Genomic DNA, 27,890 nt, shown 5'->3' with positions numbered 1-27,890 from the left:
GTCTTCCACTAGTTCCCCGAGAAAGGCGCGCTGTCTTTGTCCTCTGTGGCCATCATCTGTGGCCTCACCGAGCCCCCTGTGTGAATTTCCCAGGAGCCCCACACACGTATCTGAGGCACTGCGCTAAGTGGGACGTCTGGCCTGGGTTTGATTGCTGCCTGGGTCGCATGTATAGCCTTGAGCAACTCCTCTGAGGCCCAGGTTCCTCTGCAGAAACCAGATGATGTATTGGAAGCACCTCGCCCAGGACTGGAAGACCCCAGGTGTTCAATAAACGGAAGCAATTAGTGCTATTAGGGTTTCCTCTCTGCCGTGTGAACTGGACCAAAAGTTTCCCAGGCATTAATTGGTCCCTCTCCCAGCCTGAGATGAATGGCGCTCCAGCCCAGTGGCCGCATCTCCGAGGCCTCCCAAAATAAATGGCCACCCACGGTGGTGGCATGTGGAATTAGCATGTTGCGGGTGTGCCTCCCCATAATGGGGCTCATTCTTTATACAACTGGGAACTTTTTTAATAAAGAAAGATGTGAAATAATCTCATCGCCACCACTGCCGAGCACAGGAAGCATTAGGCGGTTCCCTGGCGAGCTTCTTAATTCGATTTTATTAATTTTTGCTGCAGAAGTATACCTCCTCTTCACTGGGGTCCCTCCAGGGGATAAGGGGGACAGCTGGCTGGGTGGCACCGCCTTGGGGCAGGTCACAGGGGACCTTCCCAGTGATGCTTGGAGAGGCCCCCATCATTGTTGGTGGAGCGGACCCCGTGTCTTCCTTTGCCTGCCCTGCAGAGGACACAGCTTCAGCCTCCCACGCCTCTGATTTTTCATGGGAATTGTCTGCCACACTGTTTTTGCTTCTGCAATTGTGTTTGATTACCCCTGGGAAGGCAACCTTATTATAACCAGGCCATTCACAGCTAAAGTCATCTCAGCACCGTCATTATAAATCCTTATTTTCAAGGCTTTAGAATGTGTTTGGGGAGAAAGGGGGAGACACACATGTCTCTCCTTCCTCTGAGAATGACCGTGATCATTTGCTGTCATTTAATGGAAATCACTGCAGCCATTAAGTCAGTACCTTCTAAGTTGCCTGCCTAGCCCTCCACGAGGAAATTGGCTGAGGTTTTTCCAGTCCTAGCAACAGCCCTATTGCTTTACCAGGGAAGAAACTAAGACTCAGAGAAGGAAAGACACTTGTCCAAGGTTGCACAGAAAAGCGGGTCACAGAGGCGATGAGGCTCTCGACTCCTGGCCTTGATTCTGGACCTGAGTCCGTTTGTCCCCCACACAGGGCCCCACAGGGCCTTTTATGACCTGCGTTTGCATCGTGTGACCTGCACTGTCTGGTTTCCTCTTGGGTTCTCCTACCTGCTTGTCAAACTTAAGCAATAACTAATGGAAGAGTCAGAAAATGTGCCCAGAGGCCTCATCAGGCCAGGCCCCAACGAGAGGGAACGAGCATTTTCACTCCAGAGTACCCGGCAGTGTTTCAGGGATCACCGCTGCTAAGGGGTGGGTCCAAATACAGAAACGGACCTCTGGAGTCTATTTCTTTATTAAAATATGAAAAGCCCTGACACGTTGCTACCCCTGCGGGACCCCTGTATTTCTGATTCTGAAAGGAAACTGAGTCGTGTGCTGACCTTGTAGCGTAAGCAGACAGCACACAAAGGGGCTCCTGAGCCTAGAGGCTGGAGCAAAATGCCCCCAACCCAGGACAGTGTCCCCAGCTGAGCCACAGCCAGAGAAGCCATCACAGATTCAAACATGCCCCAGAGCCTCCAGGAGGAAGAAGATGCTGGGGAGCTAACGGGGCTGAACAAGGAGCCCTAAGCATAGAGGACAGGAGAGACCCCAGAGGAGATGGGAAGTCCAAAGCCCCGAGGAGGGTTGGAATCGCTCAGAGGACCACAGATCAGATGCTGCCTGTTTCAGGGATGAGAGCAGATCCAGTCTCAGTCACTCACCAGCCACAGGATTGACTGTGGTCTCCCTGGTGTCAAACACAGGCACGGTGCCCGGCCAGAGATACCGAGGTGCCGGCCCCTTGGCCTCTCCCTTTTCCGGAGGGAGTCGAGAAGGCTCTGCCCCTCTGTCCTCATTAGGAGAATTGCATTGGGACCTGACGTGGGAGATCTCCAGTAACAGCAACTGTTTACCCAGCATCTGCAGTGTCTTTATCCTCACCACAGCCCTATTGTGTAATTGGCATGATTATACCCATTTTACAGATGAAGAGACTTCTCAGAGCTAACTAGTGGCCCAAACCCTTATCCACGACCTGTGCTGCCTCCCTGCTCAGGAGTGTCTCAGACCAAGTTCTCAATGTCTAGCTTCCGTGTCTCTTTCCTCCTACCCCTTCCCAGGTTCACAACCGGAACCTCCTGTCTCTGGACTTTGACCGCGTGACACGCACGGAGAAGATCTACGACGACCACCGCAAGTTCACCCTCCGGATCCTCTACGACCAGGCAGGGCGGCCCAGCCTCTGGTCACCCAGCAGCGGCTGAATGGCGTCAACGTGACCTACTCCCCAGGGGGCCACATTGCCGGCATCCAGAGGGGCATCATGTCTGAGAGGATGGAGTACGACCAGTCAGGTCGCCTCACGTCTAGGATCTTCGCTGATGGGAAGACATGGAGCTACACGTACCTAGAGAAGGCAGGTGTCTGTCTCCCTCCATCCCTGGCCTTGCCATGTGGAAGACCCATCACCGTGGCTCAGCTATGGCCAGCCCAGCCTGCTGACCTCGGTGGGACAGATCTGACCCATCTGGTCTCCGAAAGGAAATCTTCCGGAAAATCTACATCCCAAGAGGGGTGTCCTGGAGGCATCTGGATGGGTTGGGGTCATGGGGTAGCAAGTGGGCGAGGAGTGGGGGCGCGGCCCAGGGGCAGGAGAATGTGAACATCCCACCTGATAGGCTGGAGCTCAGATCAGGCCCAAATACTTATGGATCAGACTTTGAGATCCTGACCCAGGCAGGGGTCTGCTCCCAGGTCTAGGGCACACAGTGTGATCTGGGGTCACTGAGAACAAGGCAGAAGCCTTGGGATCAGTATTAAGCACACGGTGTTTAATCCTGAGCTTCAAGTGCTAGGTGTGGCCTTAGTAAGTCTCTTCTGCTTCAGATCAGAATCCATTTTGTCCCAGGGTCTCGGAATCAGAAGGGGCCTGAAGTCAAAAGTTGGTCCCAAATAAGAGAAAACGGTAACTTTGCTGCCCAGATGCCTTCAGGCCTGTTATGTGCTGCCTTATTCCTGAAACAGCCTATGTTCCATGTCCCAGTTCTGACCTCCAGCCCCTCACTTTGTGCTCTGCTCCTGCGCACCTGCCTGGGGCCTGGGCTCTGCTTGCTCTTTCCCTCAATACCCTGAGCAGAGTCTGCATCTCAGAGCAGTGCTCTGGGGTAGCGCCAAGCCTTCCTGTCACAGCCCAGCCCCACCCCAGGGTGGGCACATGACCTGTTACTACACCAGCAATTATGCAAGACCTTAAATGTGCTTCTCAAATATGTCTCTATCCTGTAGGCCATGGGGGGGTCAACAGAGGTGGTTTAGCAGGCAGTGGACATTGTCAGACTGTGGTTTTGGATAATCATGTTTGCCTGAGTAGCAAGATGGGTCTGAGAAGGAATCTGGAGCAAGGACGCCAGGAGAGAGGCTGCGGCCAATACTTAGACCAGGGCGCCCACCTGCTCCTACTCCATCCCCCACTGAAATCCTCATTTTCGTACCACTGAAAGGGGCAAACAGACAAGGCTGCTCACCCTGGGGAGGCAAATAGCCAGGTTGCCCTGGCGTCCCAGGCCCTGCCAGGGCCAAGGGCGAAGGGAAATCCTTCTCTTAGCATGTCTGTGCCCCATTGCAGCATCCTAGGGCATGCTAGTTGGAAAGCTCTGGTTTGAGCATGACTTAGGAGAACCACCAGCTTCCTTGGCCTTTCATTCCCTTCCTCTAGGTCTCGGGCTCCCCGACCCCCGCCCCTTCTGCCCACCCCCTCCTCTCACCCCTCGGTTCTCCTCTCCCTCCAGTCCATGGTGCTGCTCCTCCACAGCCAGCGGCAGTACATCTTTGAGTTCGACAAGAACGACCGCCTCTCCTCCGTGACCATGCCCAACGTGGCCCGGCAGACGCTGGAGACCATCCGCTCGGTGGGTTACTACAGGAACATCTACCAGCCCCCGAGGGCAATGCCTCGGTCATCCAGGACTTCACGGAGGACGGGCACCTCCTCCACACCTTCTACCTGGGCACCGGCCGCAGGGTGATCTACAAGTACGGCAAGCTGTCCAAGCTGGCCGAGATGCTCTACGACACCACCAAGGTGAGCTTCGCCTACGACGAGACGGCTGGCATGCTCAAGACCATCACCCTCCAGAACGAAGGCTTCACCTGCACCATCCGCTACCGTCAAATCGGGCCCCTGATCGACCGCCAGATCTTCCGCTTCACCGAGGAAGGCATGGTCAACGCCCGCTTCGACTACAACTATGACAACAGCTTCCGGGTGACCAGCATGCAGGCCGTGATCAACGAGACCCCTCTGCCCATCGACCTCTATCGCTACGATGACGTGTCGGGCAAGACGGAGCAGTTCGGGAAGTTTGGCGTCATCTACTATGACATCAACCAGATCATCACCACGGCGGTCATGACCCACACCAAGCACTTCGACGCCTACGGCCGGATGAAGGAAGTGCAGTACGAGATCTTCCGCTCGCTCATGTACTGGATGACCGTCCAGTACGATAACATGGGGCGGGTGGTGAAGAAGGAGCTGAAGGTGGGGCCCTACGCCAACACCACCCGCTACGCCTACGAGTACGATGCCGACGGCCAGCTGCAGACGGTCTCCATCAATGACAAACCACTCTGGCGGTACAGCTACGACCTCAATGGGAACCTGCACTTGCTGAGCCCGGGGAACAGTGCGCGGCTCACCCCGCTACGCTATGACCTCCGGGACCGCATCACCAGGCTGGGGGACGTGCAGTACAAGGTGGACGAGGATGGTTTCCTGAGGCAGCGGGGCAGTGATGTCTTCGAGTACAACTCAGCGGGCCTGCTCATCAAGGCCTACAACCGGGGCGGTGGCTGGAGCGTCAGGTACCGCTACGATGGCCTGGGGCGGCGGGTGTCCAGCAAGAGCAGCCACAGCCACCACCTGCAGTTCTTCTATGCAGACCTGACCAATCCCACCAAGGTCACGCACCTCTACAACCACTCCAGCTCTGAGATCACATCCCTCTACTACGACCTGCAAGGACACCTCTTCGCCATGGAGCTGAGCAGCGGGGACGAGTTTTACATCGCCTGCGACAACATCGGGACCCCTCTCGCTGTCTTCAGTGGGACAGGCTTGATGATCAAGCAGATCCTGTACACGGCCTACGGGGAGATCTACATGGACACTAACCCCAACTTCCAGATCATCATCGGCTACCACGGCGGCCTCTACGACCCGCTCACCAAGCTCGTGCACATGGGCCGGCGGGATTACGACGTGCTGGCGGGCCGCTGGACCAGCCCAGACCACGAGTTGTGGAAGCACCTTAGCAGCAGCAATATCATGCCTTTTAATCTCTATATGTTTAAAAACAACAACCCCATCAGCAACGCTCAGGACATCAAGTGCTTCATGACAGGTGAGGATCGGGAGTCCTTCAGGGGCTGGAGCCACGGTTGCCCTGGTCCTCTGACAAGACGGGCTTCCTTGAGGAAGCCAGTAGGGGTGACAAGAAACAGTGACTTTCTCTGAGAGCACTCTTTTCCAGAGTAGTTTTGAGGAAACACTAGTTCAGAGAATGCGCTGGAGAAACTGGTTTGGCGTCAGATCAGTTTGACAGGGCAGCCATCGTTCTTAAATTTTCATGACCCATTTCAGCTTATGAAAGGTTCTGAGGAGTCCCCACTACGGCTCAGCGGATTAGGAACCCAACTAGGATCCACGAGGGTGAGGGCTCCATCCCCGACCTTGCTCAGTAAGTGGGTTAAGAATCCAGCGTTGCCCTGAGCTGTGGTGTAGGTCACAGATGAGGCTCAGATCTGACATTGCTGTGACTGGCGTAGGCTGGCAGCTGCAGCTCCAATTTAGTCCCTAGCTTGGGGACTTCCCTATGCCTCAGGTGTGGCCCTAAAAAAGGCAAGAAAAGAAAGTAAGTTAGGTCTCTGAGAAGTCCCATAGTAAAGAGAACTGTTTCATATATTTACCAGTTCTCTAATTTATTTGACCAAGAAACCCCTTTGTTTCACCATGACACCCTGGTATCTCCTTGGATGTGAGATACCCTTGAAATGCACTTTGAGAGTTTCTGACCCAAAGATCAGGCTGGTTATGAGTCCCTGATAAGTTGGGAGACGGTATAGCCAAAAAAAAGAAAAAATGCATTTCTTATTTGAGTTGATGTAATAGAAAATTCAGACTTTAAAGACAGAACTCAGTGAAAGATCCATCATTTCTAAGCTATGACAGTCACAAAATTCATTTAAGTTCCCCTGAATTCTAGTTTCCTGATGTGCAAATTGAAGTTAGAATCCCCGCCCTGACTCTTGATATATTAAATATGCATATTGTAAATCCTAGAGCAACACTAAGAGATAAAACGGAGGCATAGCTAATCAATCAATAGTGGAGCTAAAATGAAGACAAAAGTAATAATCCAAAGAAGGAGGGGAAAGGAACAAAGAACAGATAGACAAATAGGAAAAAAAAAAAGTATCTATCTTGTAGGATGATGGCAAGGGTGACCTGAGATACATTGTATACATTGTATAACCTGCCCAGCACAATACAAGGCTCATGGTGGTTCCTTTCCTCTACCCTCTGATTTTAAAAGTAGCCTTTGGTCTCCACTACTGTGAAACCACCTTGAGTACAAAGGGGTCTCCAGGTCACACATGCCAGAAATGTCCCCAGCAGCCTCCTCCCAGCAAGCAGCCACTGCCAGGCCAGCCACGGAAGACCTCAAGAGTCAGAGCAGCCATGGGGATTCAGGCCTGGATAAAACCAGCCCTTTGTGTAGAAGAGAATTTGTCATGGGCGAAAGTTGGACATGACCGTTTGCACACCTGGTCACTTCCCCTCTTTCGTCCTGTGACACAGTCCTCGTGTCCCTGATTTTGAGGCAGTTTCCTTCACTCAGCAAGGGCCTCCCCTGTGCAGTCGCTGTTTTAAGCCCGGGGGTAGGAAGATGATCCCTGCACTCCAGGAATACACACTGCGAGAGGCGAGACACACCACTGCGGTGCAGTGTGAGGGGCCCACGGTGAAGGTTTGCACTGCCGGCCAGTGAAACACAGGAGGCACAGCTGGTTCTGCCCAGGGAGCTGCTGATGCGCGAGGCCCCCTTATGGCTGGACGTGCACCAGGTGTTGGGAAGAAAGGCAATCCAGGGAGAGGGGGCTGCACATAGAAGAGGGCAGAGAGGACAACACGTGCAGCTCACATGGTGCCCCTGAGGGACATGGTGGCTTCCTGGCCCCCAAACCTGGGGCCCAGTTTGGCCCCATTTCTGTTGACAGCAATTAGAGGATTCCTCTTTCAGGAACAATTCCTGGTGGTCATGTCACAAGCGGGAGTCCCAAAAGTGGGAAGGAAGAGAGGACATAGAGGTGAGCAGGTGTGATGAGAGCATCCTTGAGACCTGTGGATGCCCAGGAATGTCCCAAGGTCTCACAGCATTCCCCAACCTCAGCCTGCTGCCAGCCCTAGAAAAACTTAACAGACTGAGAGGACAGTTCCATTCTATCCGTCTCCATTCAGCACGCCCCCTGCCTCACCCTCCGATGACTTTCCTGTGAGGTGACTTGGCAGATTACTATAGCCGAAGAAAAAAAATGGTTCCCCAAAACAACAGTACCACTACAAACCAAGATGCCACTAATTCTCATGAAACCTGACCATTTAGCTTCCACATGGGCTACATGCAACCTCATTCACATCCAGCAACAGCAGCCATCAAAGGGGCATCTTTTTAAGTTCCCCACTTCTAAGCTGGGGTTAGACCTCTGAGTCGTCTGACCCCCCAAATCCTCATTCTTCGATTCAGAGCCTCTCTATAGAAGTGCAAGGCTGTGCACATGAGAAAGAGATTATTATTATTCATCACGGTCCAGGGCAGCCCCACTGAAGTCCGGGACGATGGGTAAAGAGCTTTTTAACTTGAGGGAAATGTCTACCTGAGCTCCTGGAAAGAAGAATAAAATTCCCAACTCTTCAGAAAAGCAAGGTAGAAAAACCAGTGGATAAATCCATTTTTAGCATTTTACCTAAAGGCATAATGAGACCGTTTCCCACCTTCCATCAGTTATAATTAAGACCCAGGTCTCTTTCCAGCCCCCTGGCTTCCTGGGCATTTGCCGTATTCCTGATAGAGGCTTTCCTTTGCAACTGCAAATTCAGATGCAAGTGCTCAGCCTCAGGCAAAATGGCTTTGTAGGGGTCCCCCCACCCCCCATCCTATTTGTTTTAATTTCCCAAAGAACCATCTGCCAAGATTCATAGAATCAGAGATTCTTAGAAATTCAGTGAGGAAAGGGGCTTTGAAGAAAAGCAGATTCAAGTGCCTCATGTTACAAAGGAGGAGATAGCAGTCCGGGGATGTGGAGGCAGGAGTTCGAGAAAACAGACCAAGCTGGACACTTTTTTCTTTTTTGCTTTTTAGGGCCGCACCCGCAGCATATGGAGGTTCCCAGGCTAGGGGTCTAATCGGAGCTACAGCTGCCAGCCTACACCGCAGCCACGGCAATGCCAGATCCGAGCCGTGTCTGCCACCTGCACCACAGCTTACAGCAACACTGGATCCTTAACCCACTGAGTGAGGCCAGGGATCAAACCCGCAACCTCATGGTTCCTAGTCAGATTCGTTTCTGCTGCGCCACAACAGGAACTCCCTGGACACTTTAAAATACATTGAATTCAATCATTTATGGAACAAACAGAACACCTCCTGCTATATGGTGGCTGTGCCCAAATGGTAACACTGTTAGTTTTCTTCTCCATTGCTTGCTGAAATCCATGTCTCCCATCAATTTGCAGGTAAGGAAAGTGAGCCTCAGAGAGGGTAAGGAGACTGTCCAAGATGACCCAGTTTACAAGCTGGGGAGTCAGAGTTTGGATCTGGGTTTTGTCTTGCCTCACCAGGTTCTCCCCTTAAATGATCATTCTAGAAGTAGAACCCGGGTTTCCAAGCTTCCCTTTCTACCACCCCTCCATCTCAGCACCGCCAGGCTCCAACCCCAAGACAGGGGCTCTGGAATAGCCAAACAAACCAAGGAAAGAAAGAAAGAGAGAGAGGAAGGAAGGGAGGGAGGGAGGAAGAAAAAAGACAAATGTGGTTCCTGAGTGGAAAGGCAACAGGGTGCACTGGTGACAGGCTCAGAGTTGTGCACTCCCAAAGGGCACTCCCATCACCAAGATGAACTCAATTCCACCAATACCGGGACCCTAAGACCCTTCCTGAGCAGGGATCTAGCTGCTTTAGAAGAAGCCCAAGGTAGGCCTGAATGCCTGCAGCCCAGCGTTGCTGGCTCTGAGGCTTAATTCCAGCCGTACCTTCCCCACACTTTGGATTCGAGTCTCTGCTCAACCACGGCTTTAGCATCTTCTGCTGCCCCTTTCCAAGGAAGGCTGAGCCATGCCAGACACAGCCTGTCTGTCTCTCTTGAGACCCCAAGTCACCTCCCCCCAGCCATCCCAGGCTCTTCCTGTTCCAGCCACGGTTTTCCTTTCTGCTTTCTGTCTGTCTTGCTGAACTGCTGTCTGGTTACACGAACACTCCCCTCCCTTCTCCAGGCCTTGCCTTATTCAATGGCCTCTGCCCGAAGGGCCCCCTTAATCTCTATCAGATCCTGACAAAATTGACCCAGCTGTCAATGTCTCGCCTAAAAGCCACCTTCATCATGAAGACTTGCCAGCCTGTGCAACCAAAAGACCTGTGCCCTCCTCTCGACTTCTGCCCTGGGTCAGAGCTACCCATGACCATGGCTCCTCACTCCCTCAGGGTCCTGCGTGTGCAGGCTGAGGCTCTCAGACACCAGACTCTCAGCCCCAGCGGACGGGTAACTGACGGCACGCCCTCCACGCTCCTTCTTTTCCCGATGTCCCAGCTTCCCGATGCCATTCTTCAGTGACCCAGATGCTGGGGACCAAGTCCCGCCTGTCTCCATGGCTAGTATTTTATCGTCAGTAACCACCCCACCCCCACACCCCACCGGCCGGAATACTGTGAAAACCATTCAATCCAATGCCCGTGGGGCTAGATCCTCAAGCCCAATAGAAAGACTGGAAAATGAAGGCACGGGCAGGTGAGGTGACTTCCCTGGGCCGTCAGGGTAAATAAAAGGCAGGATCGGGGCCAAAATTGCTTTGATCTTTAGTCAGGCCAGCTCCGCATCCGTGTACTTCAGCCCTGAGGCTCTGCCCTCTGTAAAAAGAAGGATCAGGGAAGGAGGAAGAGTTTGTTTCTTAGGTGGATTTTTTCTTTGAAAGGCACTCCTTAGTCTTTTCTTTGAGCCTGGTTGTCCCCTGTGTCTCCTGCTGATGTTGGGGGCAGGTGTGGAGCCGCCCCTGGCTATGAAGCTGTGGGTCCTAGGGCCAGAGTGACAGTAAGAAGGAGGATCTGGAAACCTAGGTTCTACTTTCGTGACATCTCCGGATATATCCCTAGGAGGGGACCCTAGGTCCCCAGAGCATGTGCGGCTTCCATACCATGAAACAGTTCCCAGTGTACCTGGACCGGCTGACCCTCCCACCAGCGCCTCCCCATTCTCACCCCGCCCACAGCACCCCCTCGGGATGCGTCACATCTGAGGTCCACTGACTCCACGCCGATGTTTCTGCTTCTCTCCCAACCAGATGTCAACAGCTGGCTCCTCACCTTCGGATTCCAGCTTCACAATGTGATTCCCGGCTATCCCAAGCCAGACACGGATGCCATGGAACCGTCCTACGAGCTCTCCCACACGCAGATGAAAACTCAGGAATGGGACAACAGCAAGGTAATTCCTGCACGTGGCTGCTCACCCCTCAGGCCATCCAGACCACCCAGGGGTGGGTCCCACCAGCTTCTTGGGGCAATTTGGGCCAGGGGTAGAGACCGATGAGGTATACTCACCATGCCTGCTGGAGACTGTTCAGCAAATACTTAGTAACCCTGCCACTGACAAGACCCTGTGGCCCCAGCTGTATCAGCACACAGACCCTCGTAAGCCAAATTAAGGAGTTTTGTATGTTGCAGTGAGTCTGGAGTTGCACAGAAACAGTGAGGCTTTGTCACACTCCAGAACAAAAGCACAAGAAGGGAAGCGGTGCTCTAAATACAGATGTGATGTTTTCTGAGCACCTCAATACACTTGGCCTTGAGTGAAGTCTTCTACACAAATTAACGCACAAATATCCCCTGGTGTCATTGTTCTCATTTTACGGATTTGATAAAAGGGTTTCCAGTGCCGCACAGGGAGGATGGAGCAGAGGGGGATTCAAACCGGATCTGTCTGTAGGTGCTCCAGAAAAGGTTACCTTCCCCTTTCATGACCCAATTTCAACGACTCCTGGAATTATACAGCGATAAAGATCCTTAAAAGTTTCATCCCGGAGTTCCCTCTGTGGCTCAGTGGGTTGAGAACCCAGCTAGTATCCATGAGGACGCTGGATCAATCCCTGGCCTTGCTCAGTGGGTTAAGGATCTGGCATTGCCGTGAGCTGTGGTGTGGGTCACAGATGTGACTCAGATCTGACGTTGCTGTGGCTGTGCTGCAGTCTGGCAGCTGCAGCTCCAATTCGACCCGTCGCCTGGGAACCTCCATATGCTGTGGGTGCAGCCCTAAAAAAGAAAAAAAAAAAAAAAAACCCAGTTTCATCCCACCCTTCACTTCCAGCATCCATTTGCTCATTCCTTCTCCCCGCCTCTCTCGCCCATAAGATCTGTTTGGGGGGGGCGGCTTTTCCAGGCCTCGGGTTGCAGGAAGGAATCAGGCAGAGACCAGGCTGTCCCGGGGATCCCTGCCCAGGGGGCCAAGAGCCCGGGGAGGAAGGCAGGGTGCCCCATAGCATACTGCCTGCAGTCGGAAGCTGACACGTCCGCATCTCTTACTCTGGATTCCATTAGGCCTCGGCCTGGCTCTTTCTTCTCCCTGGACTCCGGACCACGTGATGCTGCCCCGCTCTGCCCTGGTGGCCCTGCCATCTTCCTCTGTCACAACACTCACCACACTCTTATTTTCATTCTTTTTTTCTTTTCTTTTTTTCCTTTCTAGGGCCGCACCCGGGCATATGGACGTTCCCAGGCCAGGGGTCAAATCGGAGCTCTAGCTGCCAGCCTGTGCCAGAACCAAAGCAACTCGAGATCTGCACCGCGTCTGTGACGGACACCACAGCTCACGGCAACGCCGGATCCTTCACACACTGAGCGAGGCCAGGGATCCAGCCCCTGTTCTCATGAATCCTGGTCAGGCTCCTTACTGCTGAGCCAGGACAGGAACTTCTCATCCTTGTTTTCTTTTTGGTACCACCAGACCATAAGCCCCAAGAGGGCAAGGACTGGGTCTTCCTTGGTCCCCAGCATGGCACCTCCGCACCCTGCAGGTGCATGGAAAACTTCTGTTGAATGAACAGGTGGTTGAAAGAGATCAACACCCCTGTGAGTTCAGCCTTTTTCCCCATTTTACGGATGAGGAAGGAGACCAAAGTTGAGAGAGAGAGATTCACCCTGGGTCAGCTGGAAAGTGGCAGAAGGCATGAGAACCCAAGTCTGTCTGGTCACAGAGCCTGTCCTCTCTCTGCGGCCCTGCCCCTGCCCTCTCCCGTCCCCAGCACCCCTCCAGGCCTGCCCAGAGGCCCATAGCACAGCCTGTTTCCCAGGGCTGCTTCCAGCCACTCAGCCCCCCCACCCCCCGACCTCCGCTCCCTCCTGGAGCTGCGTGTCTGATGGCCCGTTTGCCAGCCTCGCCTGTCAATGAATTATTGATTTCTGCCCTTGGCAAGCATCGGAGATCTTTGTTGTTGAGCACTCCAGCTTTCGTGAAACTCTAGGAAATAATTGTTCACAGACAGGGTTCTATTAATTATAAAGAGGACTTAATTTCAGCGAGAAGCCGATGGGCCTGTTGCTAAAGCCGCTTCCTGGAGCTGCTGATCAGGCCCTGGGGCCTGCCTGAGCCTGGCTTTCCCGAGCTCCCCCAGCCACGTGAGGGACAGGCAGATGTTGTGCCAAGGAGACAGGGCCCAAACCGTCCCCCAAAGCAGCCCAGAGTGGGGCACCGTGGGGACAGAGGCCCTCCTTGACTATCATTTATAAACATGGCAGAGAGCCCTAAAGCAGGGTCACCAGATTTATGTGAATCACTGCTTTCCATGTCTCAAGCCTTCTTCCCGAAGTGCATTCCTCACCTTCCTGCATCTAACATCACCTGCTCATCCTTCAAGCCCCAACGCAGCCATGAGCCTGTCCTTGAACCCCATCCTCCCCATCTCTCCCCCGCACGTCCAGGCCAAGGTCGCCTGAGCCGTGTTTGCTCCTCCTCCTCCAGCAGCCCTTGAGCTGAGCCTCTAGAATCAGACAGACCTGGCTTCACATGTTGGCTTGAATACCTGCTACTTGCACGACGGTGGGCCCATTAGTTACAGCCGCGTTGAGCTTTGGTCTCCTTAGATGGAAAACCAGAATAATGGCAGTACCCACTGTCTCAAGTTCTTGTGAAGATCAAAAATGAGACGATGCATGTGAAATGTGACTTATTCAGCTCAAAGACCGAGAAATGTCGGCTCTGGCTGTTACTGTCACGGCTCTGAGGCCACCCATCGTCACCTTTGATTGGAGTTATGGTCCCATCTGTCTTTCCCCACTGGACCATGCGTTCTCCAGGGGCAGGGACGATGTCTGAGTCATTGCTGTAGCTCCAGCGTCCAGGAAAGGACTGGGCACAGAGGAGCAGAAGGAAGGGGGACTCGGTGGATGAGGAGGGCTGGGGTCCTGGGGGTCAGCACAGAGCTGGATGCTACAGGTTGATAAATCTCTATCGGTTTGACTTAGCTGTGGAAGCCGATTCTCCAGGCCCTGGGGGCTTTCCCATATGTCTCACTCTCTCTCTCTCTCTCTCTCTCTCTCTCTTTCTCCTCCCCCATCAGTCTATCCTTGGGGTACAGTGTGAGGTGCAGAAGCAGCTCAAGGCCTTCGTCACCCTGGAACGTTTTGAGCAGCTCTATGGCTCCACAATCACCAGCTGCCAGCAGGCCCCAGAGACAAAGAAGTTTGCATCCAGCGGCTCAGTCTTCGGCAAGGGGGTCAAGTTCGCCCTGAAGGATGGCCGAGTGACCACAGACATCATCAGTGTGGCCAACGAGGACGGGCGGAGGGTCGCTGCCATCTTGAACAACGCCCACTACCTGGAGAACCTGCACTTCACCATCGACGGGGTGGACACCCACTACTTCGTGAAACCGGGGCCTTCCGACGGCGACCTGGCCATCCTAGGGCTCAGCGGGGGGCGGCGAACCCTGGAGAACGGGGTCAACGTCACGGTGTCCCAGATCAACACGATGCTCAACGGCAGGACTAGACGCTACACAGACATCCAGCTCCAGTACGGGGCGCTGTGCTTGAACACCCGCTACGGGACCACGCTGGACGAGGAGAAGGTGCGGGTGCTGGAGCTGGCCCGGCAGAGAGCCGTGCGCCAGGCCTGGGCCCGGGAGCAGCAGAGACTCCGGGACGGGGAGGAAGGCCTGCGGGCCTGGACAGAGGGCGAGAAGCAGCAGGCGCTGAACACAGGGCGGGTTCAAGGCTACGATGGCTTCTTCGTGATCTCCGTCGAGCAGTACCCGGAACTGTCGGACAGCGCCACCAACATCCACTTCATGAGACAGAGCGAGATGGGCCGAAGGTGACAGGGAGGACCGTGGCCTGGACTTCTTGCCAAAGACAGCTACTCTTTTGTGGCCGCCTACCTGACTGTGCTGTACTTTAAAAAAAAGAGGAAAAAAAAAAATCCTTTTTGTAACAAGTGCAGAAAACAAAGAAAAAAAAGATACTGGTTGCATTGTAATTCATGCAACATGCTTTTTTTTAAGAAAAGGAAAACACAAATTTGGCCTTCGCACATTTTTTGCAAAGAACAGAAGGTATTTTTTTTCTGTAGTGTGATCACAATGAAAACTAGATTGTCTTTTGTTCCCTTTCCCTTGAGGAGTTGTCCTTGTTGTCTGGGGTACATTTCTCCTCGCTGAGATGCATCTCCTGGGGTGTGTTCTTGTCTGTCCCTAGGTACCCAGTGTGATGTGAGACACGAGTGTCTGTGCTTCTTTGTCCCATGTGCAACTCTCTCTTCCGCGGGGGTCGGGCAGGCGTGAGGGGTGCAGAGAGCAGATTTTGAGGGGGGGCCTGGAAGGAGGGTCGGCAGGACCTGAGGCTCGTTGGCTAAGCTCCCACAGACACGTGGGAGCTTTTTTAACTCACTGTGTCCCACGCCTGCAGGGGACCACAGATGGGCTGACCTTGCTCTGGGCAATTTCATGATCTCACAGCACCTTTTGTAAGCTGCCCCAAACTCATTCTTAAGCTTTCGATTTTGACGCTAAATGAAACCCCCTCCTGCTTTTGCCAGTCTTGTGTGGTTGTCAGTGCCATCCCAGCGCTGGGATGGAGACAGTGTCTCCCAGGCCCTGTCCCGTGTCTGATGACATCCTCCCAGGTTTAAGAGCCCCAGCCTCCCCAAGAGGCAGAGGCACCCAGGATGCCTGTGGTTGCTTGGGCCTCCCAAGATGTTTCTCAGACGCCTCCTCTCTCCCGTAGTCAGATGTGAGAACCAGCGCCGCACAACAAGCCCCCAGTGTGGGTACCACGCCAGAGGGAAAGGTCACCCACGCCGAAAGGATGGCAGTGGTGGCAAGGGTACCAGCCTGCCTTCCTAGGCGAACCCCTCTCCCCACACTTTGCTTACCTTCCCTCCGCTGCTCAGCTGCCACCGCTGAGAAACAGGAGTGTGAAGAGAGGTACTTGGTGGCCTTTGATTCTGGAACGAGGCTTCAGGAAAACTCAGCCAAAGAGGGGAAGGCCTGAGCCAAGCATCCTTGTAACCAGCTCCCGAGGGCTTCTCTGCCTCCCACACATGGGGCTGACTGCCGAGCTGGGATGCGGCTGGATAGGCTTTCGGGACACTCTGTCTGTGAAATTCTTCTACGGCCTCCCCCCACAGGAGCCCAGCAAGGGTCCTAGGGCAAGATTAAGGAGCAAGGAGGAAGGAGCTAATCGGATGTGGCTGGCCTGGCCCAGCACGATTGGGGGCGGTCCCTGAACCTGGTGCCCACGGATCCCCTAGGAGGCCAGGCTCCAGCTGTCCCTGGGAAGACCTATGCCTGAGGTCAGTGGGAAGAGGCTGAAGCGTTCTCAGGAGCCAGCACCCCCCACACCCGGAGGGCAAGCCCAGGGAGGGGAGCAGCCGAGGCCCGGGGAGCAGCAAGGGGCGAGGAGAGCAGCCTGGAGAGCTGGGGACACCTTTCTCCTCCTGTTTTACCTGCCGAATAACCATCATCATTACCACTCACAGGAGGCTCTGGGAGACCAGGAGGGGAAGGCAAATGCTTCCTTTTAAGCTGGGCTTCTTAGAAAATGGGACTTTGTGTGGGTTACATTTTACATTTAATGTGGAAAATGAATTCTGAGTCTGAGCTCTCCCCCGTGGAAACCTCGTTGGACTGACAAGCTCATGGCACCTTTATAGCCTTACTCACAGAGTCTTCAGAATATTCCATGCGCTAATGAAACCAAGACGGTCTCTTACTGCATGAGATTCGGGGCAGCGCGGAGTCTGGGTTCTGCCCGGCAGAGGGAGGCCCCCAAAGCTGCTCGGGAGAGGAGGTCTCGCCTTACGTCACCCCACTGGGATTAGAGGCTGTGTTTTGCTAAGTGCTCTTCCTGTTTCCAAAAAAAGTCACACCCCGGCGAAGAGTGAGCCTTGGCCTGTCTGTGCACTGAGCTCCGCCGGGTCAGATGCAGGGCTCCGCGGGCCCACTGTGCGAGGCAGAAGCTGGTCGCGGGTTCCGTCCAACAGAATCCTTCCTGGATGGGATGGAAGACAGTTTGGCCTGAAGAACACAAGGTTTTTCTATCCAAAAATAGACTTATGCTTCTCAAAGGTACTTTTCATAGTAGGGGCCCTTAAGCAATGGGACCTTTGAGCAACGGGACCCTTGCCTACTGGCCTAGACGGCTGCCTGACATCCGTCAAGACCCGCTGGAGAGGTCGACTTGGAGGTCAGAGGCAGCCTGGGGGCCGAGGGACCCATCTCCCTACACCTCCCCCACCTTCTGATTCTCCACCCCCCCCCCCAAAGTAGTAGTGTGGACTCTTAAAGATCAAAGCCACCGAGATTATCAAGCATTCTTTTTCTTTAAACCAATGATGTTACATTTTTCCCGGTTGACACACTGCCCAGGAGGCCCGGCTTCTGTAACGGGGAGAAGCTGGGGCATCCGCAGGCTTTAGGGAAAGGACCTTGAGTGTGGGGCAGGCAGCATCACGTCCCTCAGGTCACACCGGTGCTGTCGTTGGAGGTGGTGCTTCTGGCCTTGGCCCTTTTGAGTTGGTTTCCATGAGGGCTGGCAGGTGGCTCGGTGCCTCTCCTTTCGGTGTGTCCTCCTGCTGAGACCTGCAGTCCCAATCTCACAGCAAGAGTGGGTCCAAAGGCGTAAGTCAGAGTTGCCTGTGCCAATTAGTGGCCTCCAGGCATGAAATCCCACCCTTGAAAGCAGCTGCCCTTTTGGCATTTACCAACCAAAAGGTGACCATTCCTTAGAGACCCCAGTCCTCCCTCGCTTGGCCCAGATTCACCATTCTGCTCGATGTCACCTCCTGACCCTCGAGAAAGGTTTCTTTTGGAAGAGTTCCCGCCTTCTGCCCTCCTCCCCATGGCTGCCATCAGCCCCTCATCCTCAGCCCCTCTGTCATCACCTTAAACAGGACTTCAGTGATTCCCCAACTTTATTTTTTACAGGATGAGACTCCCTTTAACCCACCCTCCAGCCATCACCGGAGGGCAGAGCTATGACAGTGGGAAGAAGGGAAAGAAACTCCATGGTAAATTAGACCTCCGGACTGTTGGCTGGGAATTAACCCAAGGAAGAGGGCAGTGCCTGATTGCTACCTGTGGATGGAGGGTTTGCAGCAATTTCTAAGAGACGGACCAGAGGCTGAAAATGGCCAGTGGGTGTGATTTTAAAGAGTTGGGATGATGTGGAGCTGGGAGCCGAAGGTGCTGTAGGCAAGGAAGGTGAGTTAAACTGGGCAGTGTTTTTATAAACATGTAACAAGGAGTCAGATTTGCGTTAGAAATAAATAAAAAACTAAAGGACCTTTTTGGCTGTGACTTTCAAGTACCACCCTCGTGGATGGCAGAGGTTTCCAATATGCAAAGACGAGATTTCCATGTGAAATCTTAGACTCGTTTTGCATCTGCAGCCTCGGATTTGTGGTTGCCTCGTGGTGAGGACCGTGACCCTGAGCCTGGTGCCCAGGAGGAAGGAGTCTGCCAGGCCTCAGCAGGGTCTTGGGCTTTTGGGTTTATTCCCCCGGTGCTCCAAGTTGAATCATCTTCCATTCCTCACAAGAACCACTGAGCCCAGGCTGTAGCTTCTGGGCCTGGGCTGGGGCCTGCCTCCTGAGGGGCCCCAGAAAAAGAAAAAAAAAATCCAGCCTCTTTTTTCCCTTGGGATCCTAAAAGCCCTTTATATAAGGCTTATAATTCCCAGGTAGGTTTCTACACTTGTCTGCATGTTATCAGTTAGGAGGGGATTAAGGACAGAACTCTGTAGTTCCAGGCCCTTTCGCTGAACTTTCCAAAAACAGCAAACTCATTGTCATTGCTCAGGTGACAGAAACCTCATCCTCTCCAACCGTGACACTCTCAAAAACCAGCCTTGTGCACGTGACCACCCCAGGCAGTGGTGAGCTCTTAGGTTTCATCATGAACGTGCAAGATCAGCACGGCGGAAGCCTGGGTGGGGCCGAGGCTGGCTTTCTCACCCCCTCGGGAATGCCAAAGGCATGATACCTGGCGACCTCTTGGTCCCCAAGAACATGCGTTTCATTCTGAGGGCAAACGGCCAATGAAGAACCAACTCTCCGGCAGGCTCAGCCATCCTGGCAGAAACAGAGTCACAGATGTCTGGTGGCGCCTGCGGCCCTGGAGTCATCCAACACCGGAATCCCACCTTTCTAAACCTGCCTGTTGTTCTCGAAGACTTCTGAACCCGCAGCTTCGGCAAAAGGACCCTCCAAGCTGCCTCTGGACGACCACCACTGGAGACTCTGGCCTTACCATGTGGACATAGTTTTCCTGAAGTCTGGAACTAATTTTGAGAAGTTTTTTCTCAACACTTTTGTGTTTCTAACACTGTATTCTCGACTGTGTAAATACCGACAAGGCTGTAAATAAATGCAGATGTAGATACCTTCTAGAAAAAAAAAAAAAAAAAGGCATAAAAACAAAACCAGAAGTGATCCTGTGTAGCCTTCGTTGACAAATAAAAGAATATTTTGTGTTTAAAGGTGTCTGGTGACCTTTGTTTGGCGAGTAGTGGCTGCCTGAGCCAGTCCTCTGAGTTTGCACTTCCAGAAACTTCTGTTCTCAGGAAGACCTCTGAGGCGCTCATCCTTGGCCCCAAAGTCCCTCTTAAGCCCTCCTGGTGACAGTTGTCATGGAGAGGCATTTCCAGTGGACACAAAGATCCTGGGGCTTAACCTCACAAATACCATCAGCTATGCCCCACTGCTGCTCAGGCCACATCCCAGCCGCTGTCCTTACTGGCCTCAGGGACAGACTCCAGGGGGCAGGACAGCTCAACAGTGCCCTAAGGAAAGAGCCTGTGGTCTGCCACAGAATTGTCCACTATGTCACATGTCACTGGGGTGTGTCACTGGTTGCACTTTCAAAAATAAATGCATATTCATCATACAAGTTATTAGAACCACATAATACAACTTGGAAAAAAACAAAGGAAGAAAATTCTTACAGCACTGTTTTAGGTTTGGGGGTTTTGTTATTGGGGTTTTGCGCTGTGTGTTCTTAATTTATTCCCCCCCCCCGGCAAAAAAATCTAAGGTGGTTGTAATCACAGCATAGAGGTAATTTTTCACCCTGCTTTTCTCACATAACCTCACATTTAACCTCTCAGCTCCAGAACTCAGGGATGACAGCTGGTCACTTAGGGAAGTACATTTGCTAAGCCCAGCTCCCTAGTGCGAATGGCAAACCTTAGGGAAATTTAAATAATTGGGACAAGAGTGAGAGCAGAAGGCTCGCTGCTTCCCACTAGCCTTGGGACTGGCCCCCACCAGCCCCTCTGGGAAGGAGCTTTAAACTTTGGGCCTCTTCCTTCCACCCAGGCAGCCATGGGCTGTCCAGGCACCTCTGCCTGGGCTGTCATTCTTCCGTGGTGCCAGGGATGTAGGAAAAAAAAAAAAAAAAAAACACTTTTGGAGTCACACCAAATCGTGTGTAGGACTTGGCTCAGGCACTTACTGTGTGATCTTAGGCTAGTAATTTAACCTCTAAGCCTCAATCTTCCACCTGTAACCCTTCCTGGTTACTGCTCAGAGCACTCCTTTGGTGCCTGCTGCTTTCTGAACAACAGGACTTGGCTCAGTGTAAGTTTCCCCTTCTGCCCCCATTCCCAAGCCTTGCCCCACCTTCCTTCCAGAGTCTGGTTCTCTTTCCACTATACCAGTGGTTCTCAAACTTTGGCCTGTTTCAGGCTCATCTGGGGTGTTGATCAAACTACGGTTTGCTGGGCCCCACCCCTGGAATTTCTGAGTCAGTGGGTCTGGGAATTTCTGGGTCATATGTATGTTCCAGCATGTTCCCAAGTGATGCTGATGCCCCTTCAAGCTTTGAGAACTATTGCAAACTACACTATTCTTTAAGCCATGGGCGGAATAAGCTACTTAGCATGGCCCTGGAGGGGCCCTTAGTCAAGGATGCCTTCCATTTCCAGCCAGCAGAGCGGATGTACCAGGTCCACCTTGGCTCTGCCCCCTCCCTCTTCCCCATTACAAGACAGCCAGCGTAGGAACGTGGCCCACCTCAAGGTACCCGGCCCTTCACACCCGTGGGCCTTTGCACTCGCTGCTTCTTCAAGCACAACCATAATGTGCTCCCGAAGGCCCTAGCAGCTTTTCCCTCCCGGAGGGCACTCAGCTCGCACCTGCATGTACCAGGCCCTTTCCAGACTAAACTGACTAGGCCTGAGCATCTCCAGCTGGACCTGAGCTGCGTCTCTCTGATCCTCTGCCGATCCCCTGCTGTGGGTCACCCTAAGCTCAGCTTTGTCTTTGCCACAGGGGTCCGTTCTCTTGGCTGTATTTGAGGAAAAGGGGGGGCTGGGGGACTGTCGTCTGTCCCCTTCTAAATGGAGGCACCCTCTCCTCTGAAAGGCTGCTGTGCGCTCCTGGCAAATGGGCTGCAGGTGCGCGGGCCTTAGGACAGCGGGAGGGGGCGGGGCCTGGCGGGTCTCCTCCCCCCGCGGCCGTGACCCCGCCCTCCAGGCTGTAGGCGGGCGTCTCCAGCTTCGCGAGGCTTGGAGGCGGTGGAGGAAGCGCCGCCAACGTGCGAAGAAAAAGCATTTGCAGTGAGTACTGATGAACCTCTTCCCCATGTCCGCCGCCAAGTGTGTATGAGTTGAACCTCTTACAGGGTTTTCCACCCCATTTCCCCCACCCCGCCGGTGTTCCCAGTCCTCATGCCGGCGTCCCCGTGGGCGGCTCTCCCTTCAGCCCCACGCTGGAAATTCCTCTCCGCCCCTTCGGAAGCTCCATCCCACCCGACGGCCCACCCCTGTCCCCACCCGGCCAGAAGGCGTTAATTTCAAGCCTGATCACGGAGGCCCCAAGGTAGACTCCAGCCACCAGCTCCAGGCCAGTCCCCTTTCAGGGTCTCAGGGGCAGTAGAAGTTGCAAATACATTTTTTTATCCTTTAAGAATCCAAAGCGTGTGTGTGTGGAGACACGTACATCTGGCAAGGACTAGCATCAGTTCTTAGGGGCAGGGGAGTCTTAAGTCGATGGGGAGGAATGGCAGCATTTTCCTCCTGCCCTGTAACCTGCAGGCTCAGTCCTGCCTTTGAGAAGTCTGCACCTGACACTGCGTGCAGAGAGCGGAGCATTTGGGTCTTGACTTTGTCAAACCCTCCCCCATCTTTAAAATACACGCCCTCCACATTCCCAGGACTAAGTCCTTGGGGTAAAAACTTCTTCCCCACTCTGTGAGATGGGAACAGAGGAAAGGGAATTATTCTCTCTGATACAGATATTTATTATAAGATGGGTGATTAACCAATAATTAAATAAATGAATGCCAATGTAAGTTCTTAGGCAATCAGTCACCAAACATTTAATGATTTTCATGTACATAAGCAGCCTTAGAGGACCTAAAGATGTTAAGACAGGACCCTTTGCCTATAAACATCACCATCTGACCAAAGAGTCTAGAAAGAATCAGAAAACAGATACCAAGGAGCACATGCTTCTGGAAGCTTCACTGCTCCAGAAGCCTCAGACGAAGCTTGCTAGAACTCACAAGTCTGGTGAAGGAGAGCAGAAATCTTCCCATTTTTGCCCTGGGAGAGGTGCCAGGGGCCATGTCTCTGGAATCAAGAGGCACCATAAAGTCGAGCTCAGTCTCGGGGATAAGGAGTTGCCAGGTTGTCAGCAGAAGCAGGGCAAGGCAGCGGGGGGCTCCAGGCACTACAGTGTGTTGGGATATAAAATGGATGATGTAGGGCTTTGGGGAGCAGAACCCCATCAGTGTCTAAGGGTCAGGTTCAGACCTCCTGGGAGGCATCTGGGTCTGGGCAGGTGGGCCGGGCGGATGCCCTGGCATCCACACTTCATTGACATAGGTTTGGTTGTAGGAGGAACCAAGACTTGGGGGACTTAGGCTCACCCTCTGCCTTAGCTGAGATTTTGTGATGGCAAGACCAACCCCTGGCTCAGCTGAGGCCCCTATGTGTCCCTTGCCTGATTAGCCTGTGATTTCTATAAACTCAGAGACTCCATCTAGCTTGGGGGGAGCGGTGGGGGGGGCAAGTGCTAAGAAAGTGGTCCCAACAAAAACCAGTTTCCACAGTGCCAAAGAGGGGGAGCTCAGGGTGGGCTGGGTGGGAAGAGGAGGAATGAGAGAGTTTCCTGGTAGAAGTGGATCTGGTGAGAAGGGACTAGGTGAGAGCCAAAGACGTTTGTGGTGGGAGGAAAGTGGTGCTGCTCATGCAGTTCTGCAGGAGCCTGGGCATCTAAGACTTACTCCTGCAAACAGCCCAGACAGGCAGAAAGACCCAAATTCCCAGGGATCCGATCCAGCATGTCTCAACTTTTTTTTTTTTTTCGCACGGCAAAACACGCAGTGGTTGGTGTTTACAGTCAAGACAGAATCCCGTGGGTTTATCTAGATTTGGTATGACAAAGGTGTATGTTATGAGCGGACCTCAGCAAGCAGGAATGCCGCCTCTTTCTCTGCGCTCATAAAGCGTATCAGAGTGGAAGGGAGGGAGACGGCTCATAGAATTACAGGGAAAGTTTTGAATGCACTTGAATTTATAACAAAATGAATTAATGGTGTACAGCTGTCCTCTGACTATTACGTATAATGCCTGACTTCTGACGTGCGTCGCTCTGGGTAGTAACAGGAGGCTTTTTTCCAGCTCTTTCTGTCTTGAGTTGGGGAGTTCCGTGTAAAGAGACCCTGCGCAAAGATTCGCCTGAAGTTCCGCTCTTGTGTCGTGGTCCCAGGAAAAACAGGCACAGGAAGATGAGGGGCAAGAAAGGGAAGAGGGCCATCCGGGGTGTGGGCTCGCAAAGTCCCGGGAAGGTGCTCTGGGGGGAGGGGCTGTCCCAGCGGGGCGGGGGCTGCAGTGTTTACGCCTCTGCACCTGTCAGTCAGCGGGTAAGGGCTGCCCCTGGGCAATGTCGTTTCCCAGGCACTTAGGACTTTCTGTGGACTCAGCAAAGGGAGCCCCAGCAGCCTGAGGACAGCCCACCTAGAAAGAGCCGCAGGTGTTGGCTGTTGGGAATGAAAGCACACAGCTTCCATTCATTTCCATCAGAGGAGGCTGGTGGCGTCTCCCAGCACCGGCCGTGGTCTCATTTCCTGCCTCACTGTGGGCACCTAGTAAATGCTGGTTGACTGGTGGCTAATGAGGGGCGCAGCCAAGAGACCAGGACACAATAAGAGCAAGCGTTACGCAAACGGCCAGCAGGACCCCACCTGTTTCCTTACCACCGTATCCCTGGCACCTGGCACGGGAGGCGTTCATGCACATTTGTTGGGAAAATGATGAATGAATCTCCCCCGTGGTGGTCCCGGGACCTTTTCAAAGTCTCTCCAGGGTCTCCTGAGTTTTCCCTTCCACTGCTTGCCTGGTTCTGTTGATGCGGCTGGAGGCCGTGGAGCACTCAGGGGGTGCTCCCTGGGGCCTCACCCATTGCGACCCCCTTCACTGAGCAGGCACCCCCCCAACTGGAAAGCCCAGTATGTGCCTTTGTTCTCTCCTGATGAGATGCTTCTGGGGAAAGCAGTGCAGGTCCGGGGGCAGGGCTCAGGGAGATGCGGTAGGTGTGGGCTGTAGACCCCGTGCCTTCACATGAGCTCTCGTTGGCACCTACAGCAATAGTCATGGTAGGTGTTACTGCCTCCCATTTTGCAGATGAGGCACAAGAGGCTTGGAGAAGTCCATGATCTGTGCAATTAAGAAATGGACTCAGGCTTGCTTAACTCCAAATTCTAGCCTGTTTCTCTCACTTCTTAATGCTGGGGAGCAAGGGAATTTTTGCCATGAAGGCCTTCATGCGAAAAGTCTCCTGATGGCCAGCCACCTTTCAAGCAGCCAGCAGGTCCTCTCAGGCCTTACTCAGCAGACACAACCCCCTGCCCCGACCCCTACCCCCAGCAGGGCTTGGCACAACTCCAGACTCAGGGCTGCCTTGAGGACGTGCATCTGAGCCGTCACCAGGGCCTGTACCCAGAAGGGCCTGCTCTTGGTTTAATGCTCTGCTGTCACCATCTTGAAATTCTTAATAGTTTTTAGACCATAGGTCCTGTATTTTCATTATGTATTAGGCTGTGAAAGCTACATAACCAGCCTTCCCCACACTCCTTACCCAGTGGGGACAAACTTTCAGCATTCTAGGGCATCCTCAGGAAACCCAGAGAGCTGCTGTGGGTGAGAAAGCCGTCTTGTGGCGGGGGTGGGGGTGGGGGGTGGCTGGATGGGGAACTGAAGAGAACCAGCCTGACCTCTGCCCACCCCCCCCAGCACCACCTCAGGGAATCCCCATCAGCGGGAAACATCCAGGTCCACTAAAGTGGCCAAGACCCGGAAAGAAGCAGGTGCAGAGTGGTGACCGCAAAGCAGTCCGGTGCCAGTTCCTCCTGGATCAGAGGAGACAACACCTGGACCGAGTCTTCAGTAATAAAAGCGGGCATGGCAGGCAGAGGGCTGCTGAGGGAGAGGCCCTGAGGCGGCCTGCGGGTAGCAGGGCCTGGTCCTGGGCGAGGCGGAGGAGGGAGCTCAGGAATCCAGACTGGATGGGGGAACAGTGCCAGACTCTTCCTCTTCCCTCTGCTTTTGTCCTCCTGTGCCGTGTACCTTCCTCTGGGATAGTCTCCAGTTGCACCCCAAGTCTTACCAGATGGCTGGAATTTATCATGTTTGACTTTCTCCAGATAGAGGTTTGTCTGCTCTTCGGCGCTGTTGTACAGAGCAGGCCATACACTTACACACTCAGGATTTCTTCACGTTGACCCGCCACCTAGTGGTCCCTTGCCACACTTTCCCACCTCTCCAGACGGATGCGCTGAAAACATGGTGAGACCACACGGGATCACCATCTCAACCGTCCTGTCCCTGCTCTTGGGTGACCTTTGTACAGGAATCCTTTTGACCTACACAGAATCCCCAAAGCGGAGCAAGATGCTCCCAGAAGCACCACACACACACACACACACACACACACACACACACACCCCAGAAAGGGGGCAGAGACAGAAAACCAACTCTGAAGGTCTTTTCCTCCGCTGTTTCAGTGCCTTCTAAGCCTTGGGCCACTGGGAGGAGGGTCCCTCAGTCTTGAATGTGCTGTTCCCAGCACCATGCAGACAACTTCAGAGGCCACTGCTGAGCCTGGGCTTGGAGGAAGGTGGGCAAAACAGCACTCACGTCTCATGGGGCTTGGAGACCTCGCTTGGACTTCCTCAAAGGGTTATTCATGATAACATCAGTAACGAGAAGGAGGAGGAGCTGGAGGGAGGAACTATTATTTCTTTTTTGGTTTTGGCCTTTTTTTTTTTTTTTTTCCTTAGGGCCACACCCACAGCATATGGAAGTTCCCGGGCTTGGGGTCGAATCAGAGCTGTAGCCACCAGCCTACACCACAACCACCGCCACACAGCATTGGAGCCACATCTGTGACCTATGCTGCAGCTCTCAGCAATGCCAATCCTTTAACCCACTGCAAGAAGCCAGGAATCGAACCCACATTCTCATAGTTATAAGTTGGGTTCTTAACCTGCTGAGCCATAACGGGAACTCTGGAACTGTTATTTCTTGAGAGCCATCCCACTTGCCAGCCAGCCACACCAGGCCCTTAGGTATCTTCCTAGAATGCATTTTTGCAAGTACATGAAATCTGTCTCAGAACAGCAACCTTCAGGTGGGGATTAATGTGCACTGGGGGCCTATTGTGTTCCAGGCACTTTGCTAAGCGTGTGAAAAGCATTTGCTCATTTAGTCCTCACCTTAGTACAGCCAGGGGGAGACCATTGCTATCCCCATTTTGCAGGTGGAGAAACGGAGGCACTTGTCCAAGGATATGCATCTAGTAAGTAGAGAAATTGAATTTTTTTTTTTTTTTTTGTCTTTTTGTCTTTTCTAGGGCTGCACCCACGGCATATGGAGATTCCCAGGCTAGGGGTCTAATCGGAGTTGTTGCTGCTGGCCTACACCAGAGCCACAGCAACTCGTGATCCGAGCCTCGTCTGCGACCTACACCACAGCTCATGGCAACGCCAGACCCTTAACCCACTGAGAGGGGCCAGGGATTGAACCCACAACCTCATTGTTCCTAGTTGGATTCGTTAACCACTAAGCCACGACGGGAACTCTGAGAAATTGACATTTGAACCTCAGGGAATTCATCACAACCCAGGCTACCTCCTAAACAGAGAGACAAAAAGAAAATGCACACACCCCATTCTGGGGTCTCCTGAGAAAGAAGGAGGGGTGATTGATGCTCCATAGTGCATTTACTTATTTGACCAACTTTTCCTGAAGGATGTCTTGCACCAGGTGTGGGTGGGAGCATAGGCGTAAATTACCCTTAGTCTGATGGGAAAGAAAAGCTGAACCAGGTTGGACCTGTACACAGGTGATTCAGGATGGAGCAGGAGGCATTGGCACAATAAGCAGGGTCCAGGCACTGCTCGCCAGGTAGTGCTTGAACTCTGGTCTAACAAGGTCTAAGGAACACCTCTCTGCCCAGCAAATACTGAATCCTCAGCAAACTGCTACTAGAACCCTAATTAGATGTTAGAATCTCCATTGACTCCCCCCCCCGCCCCCAGCTTTAAGCCTCCTACCTAGGAATAGAAGGGGAACACTGATGAGGCAGGACCCTGCATCTTAGAGCAAAACAAAATTAGCTCCCCCACGGGTCCAGGGTTCCAGATAGATGGGCCTGAGCTGCCATCTCCTGGCCAACTGGAATTACTGCACTGGATAGTGCTAGGGTCCCGCCTTCCTGCCCTGGTACAGAGAGAAAAGGGCAGAAGGTGGCTGAATCCTTTGGTCCTTAAGCAGCCTTAAGAGAGGGAGGCTATCATCTCCTGTATTCTGCAAGCGAAGAGGA

General features: G+C 53.3%; 1 protein-coding gene across 1 annotated transcript in view; it reads left to right on the top strand.

Moving 5' to 3' along the window:
* TENM4 (teneurin transmembrane protein 4) overlaps positions 1 to 19,543 on the top strand; it is a 786,343-nt gene extending 766,800 nt beyond the window's left edge. Inside the window, 6 exon segments of the mRNA XM_005667171.2 lie at positions 2,366 to 2,504; positions 2,507 to 2,661; positions 4,034 to 4,184; positions 4,187 to 5,647; positions 10,858 to 11,000; positions 14,128 to 19,543. Coding sequence (XP_005667228.2) covers positions 2,366 to 2,504; positions 2,507 to 2,661; positions 4,034 to 4,184; positions 4,187 to 5,647; positions 10,858 to 11,000; positions 14,128 to 14,886 — 2,808 coding nt within the window. The 3' untranslated portion in view covers positions 14,887 to 19,543.

Source organism: Sus scrofa, chromosome 9, assembly GCF_000003025.6.
Source record: "Sus scrofa isolate TJ Tabasco breed Duroc chromosome 9, Sscrofa11.1, whole genome shotgun sequence".
Taxonomy (NCBI): domain Eukaryota; kingdom Metazoa; phylum Chordata; class Mammalia; order Artiodactyla; family Suidae; genus Sus; species Sus scrofa.
The sequence above is the reverse complement of the archived record's forward strand: the minus strand, read 5'-3'. Positions and strand labels throughout refer to the sequence as shown.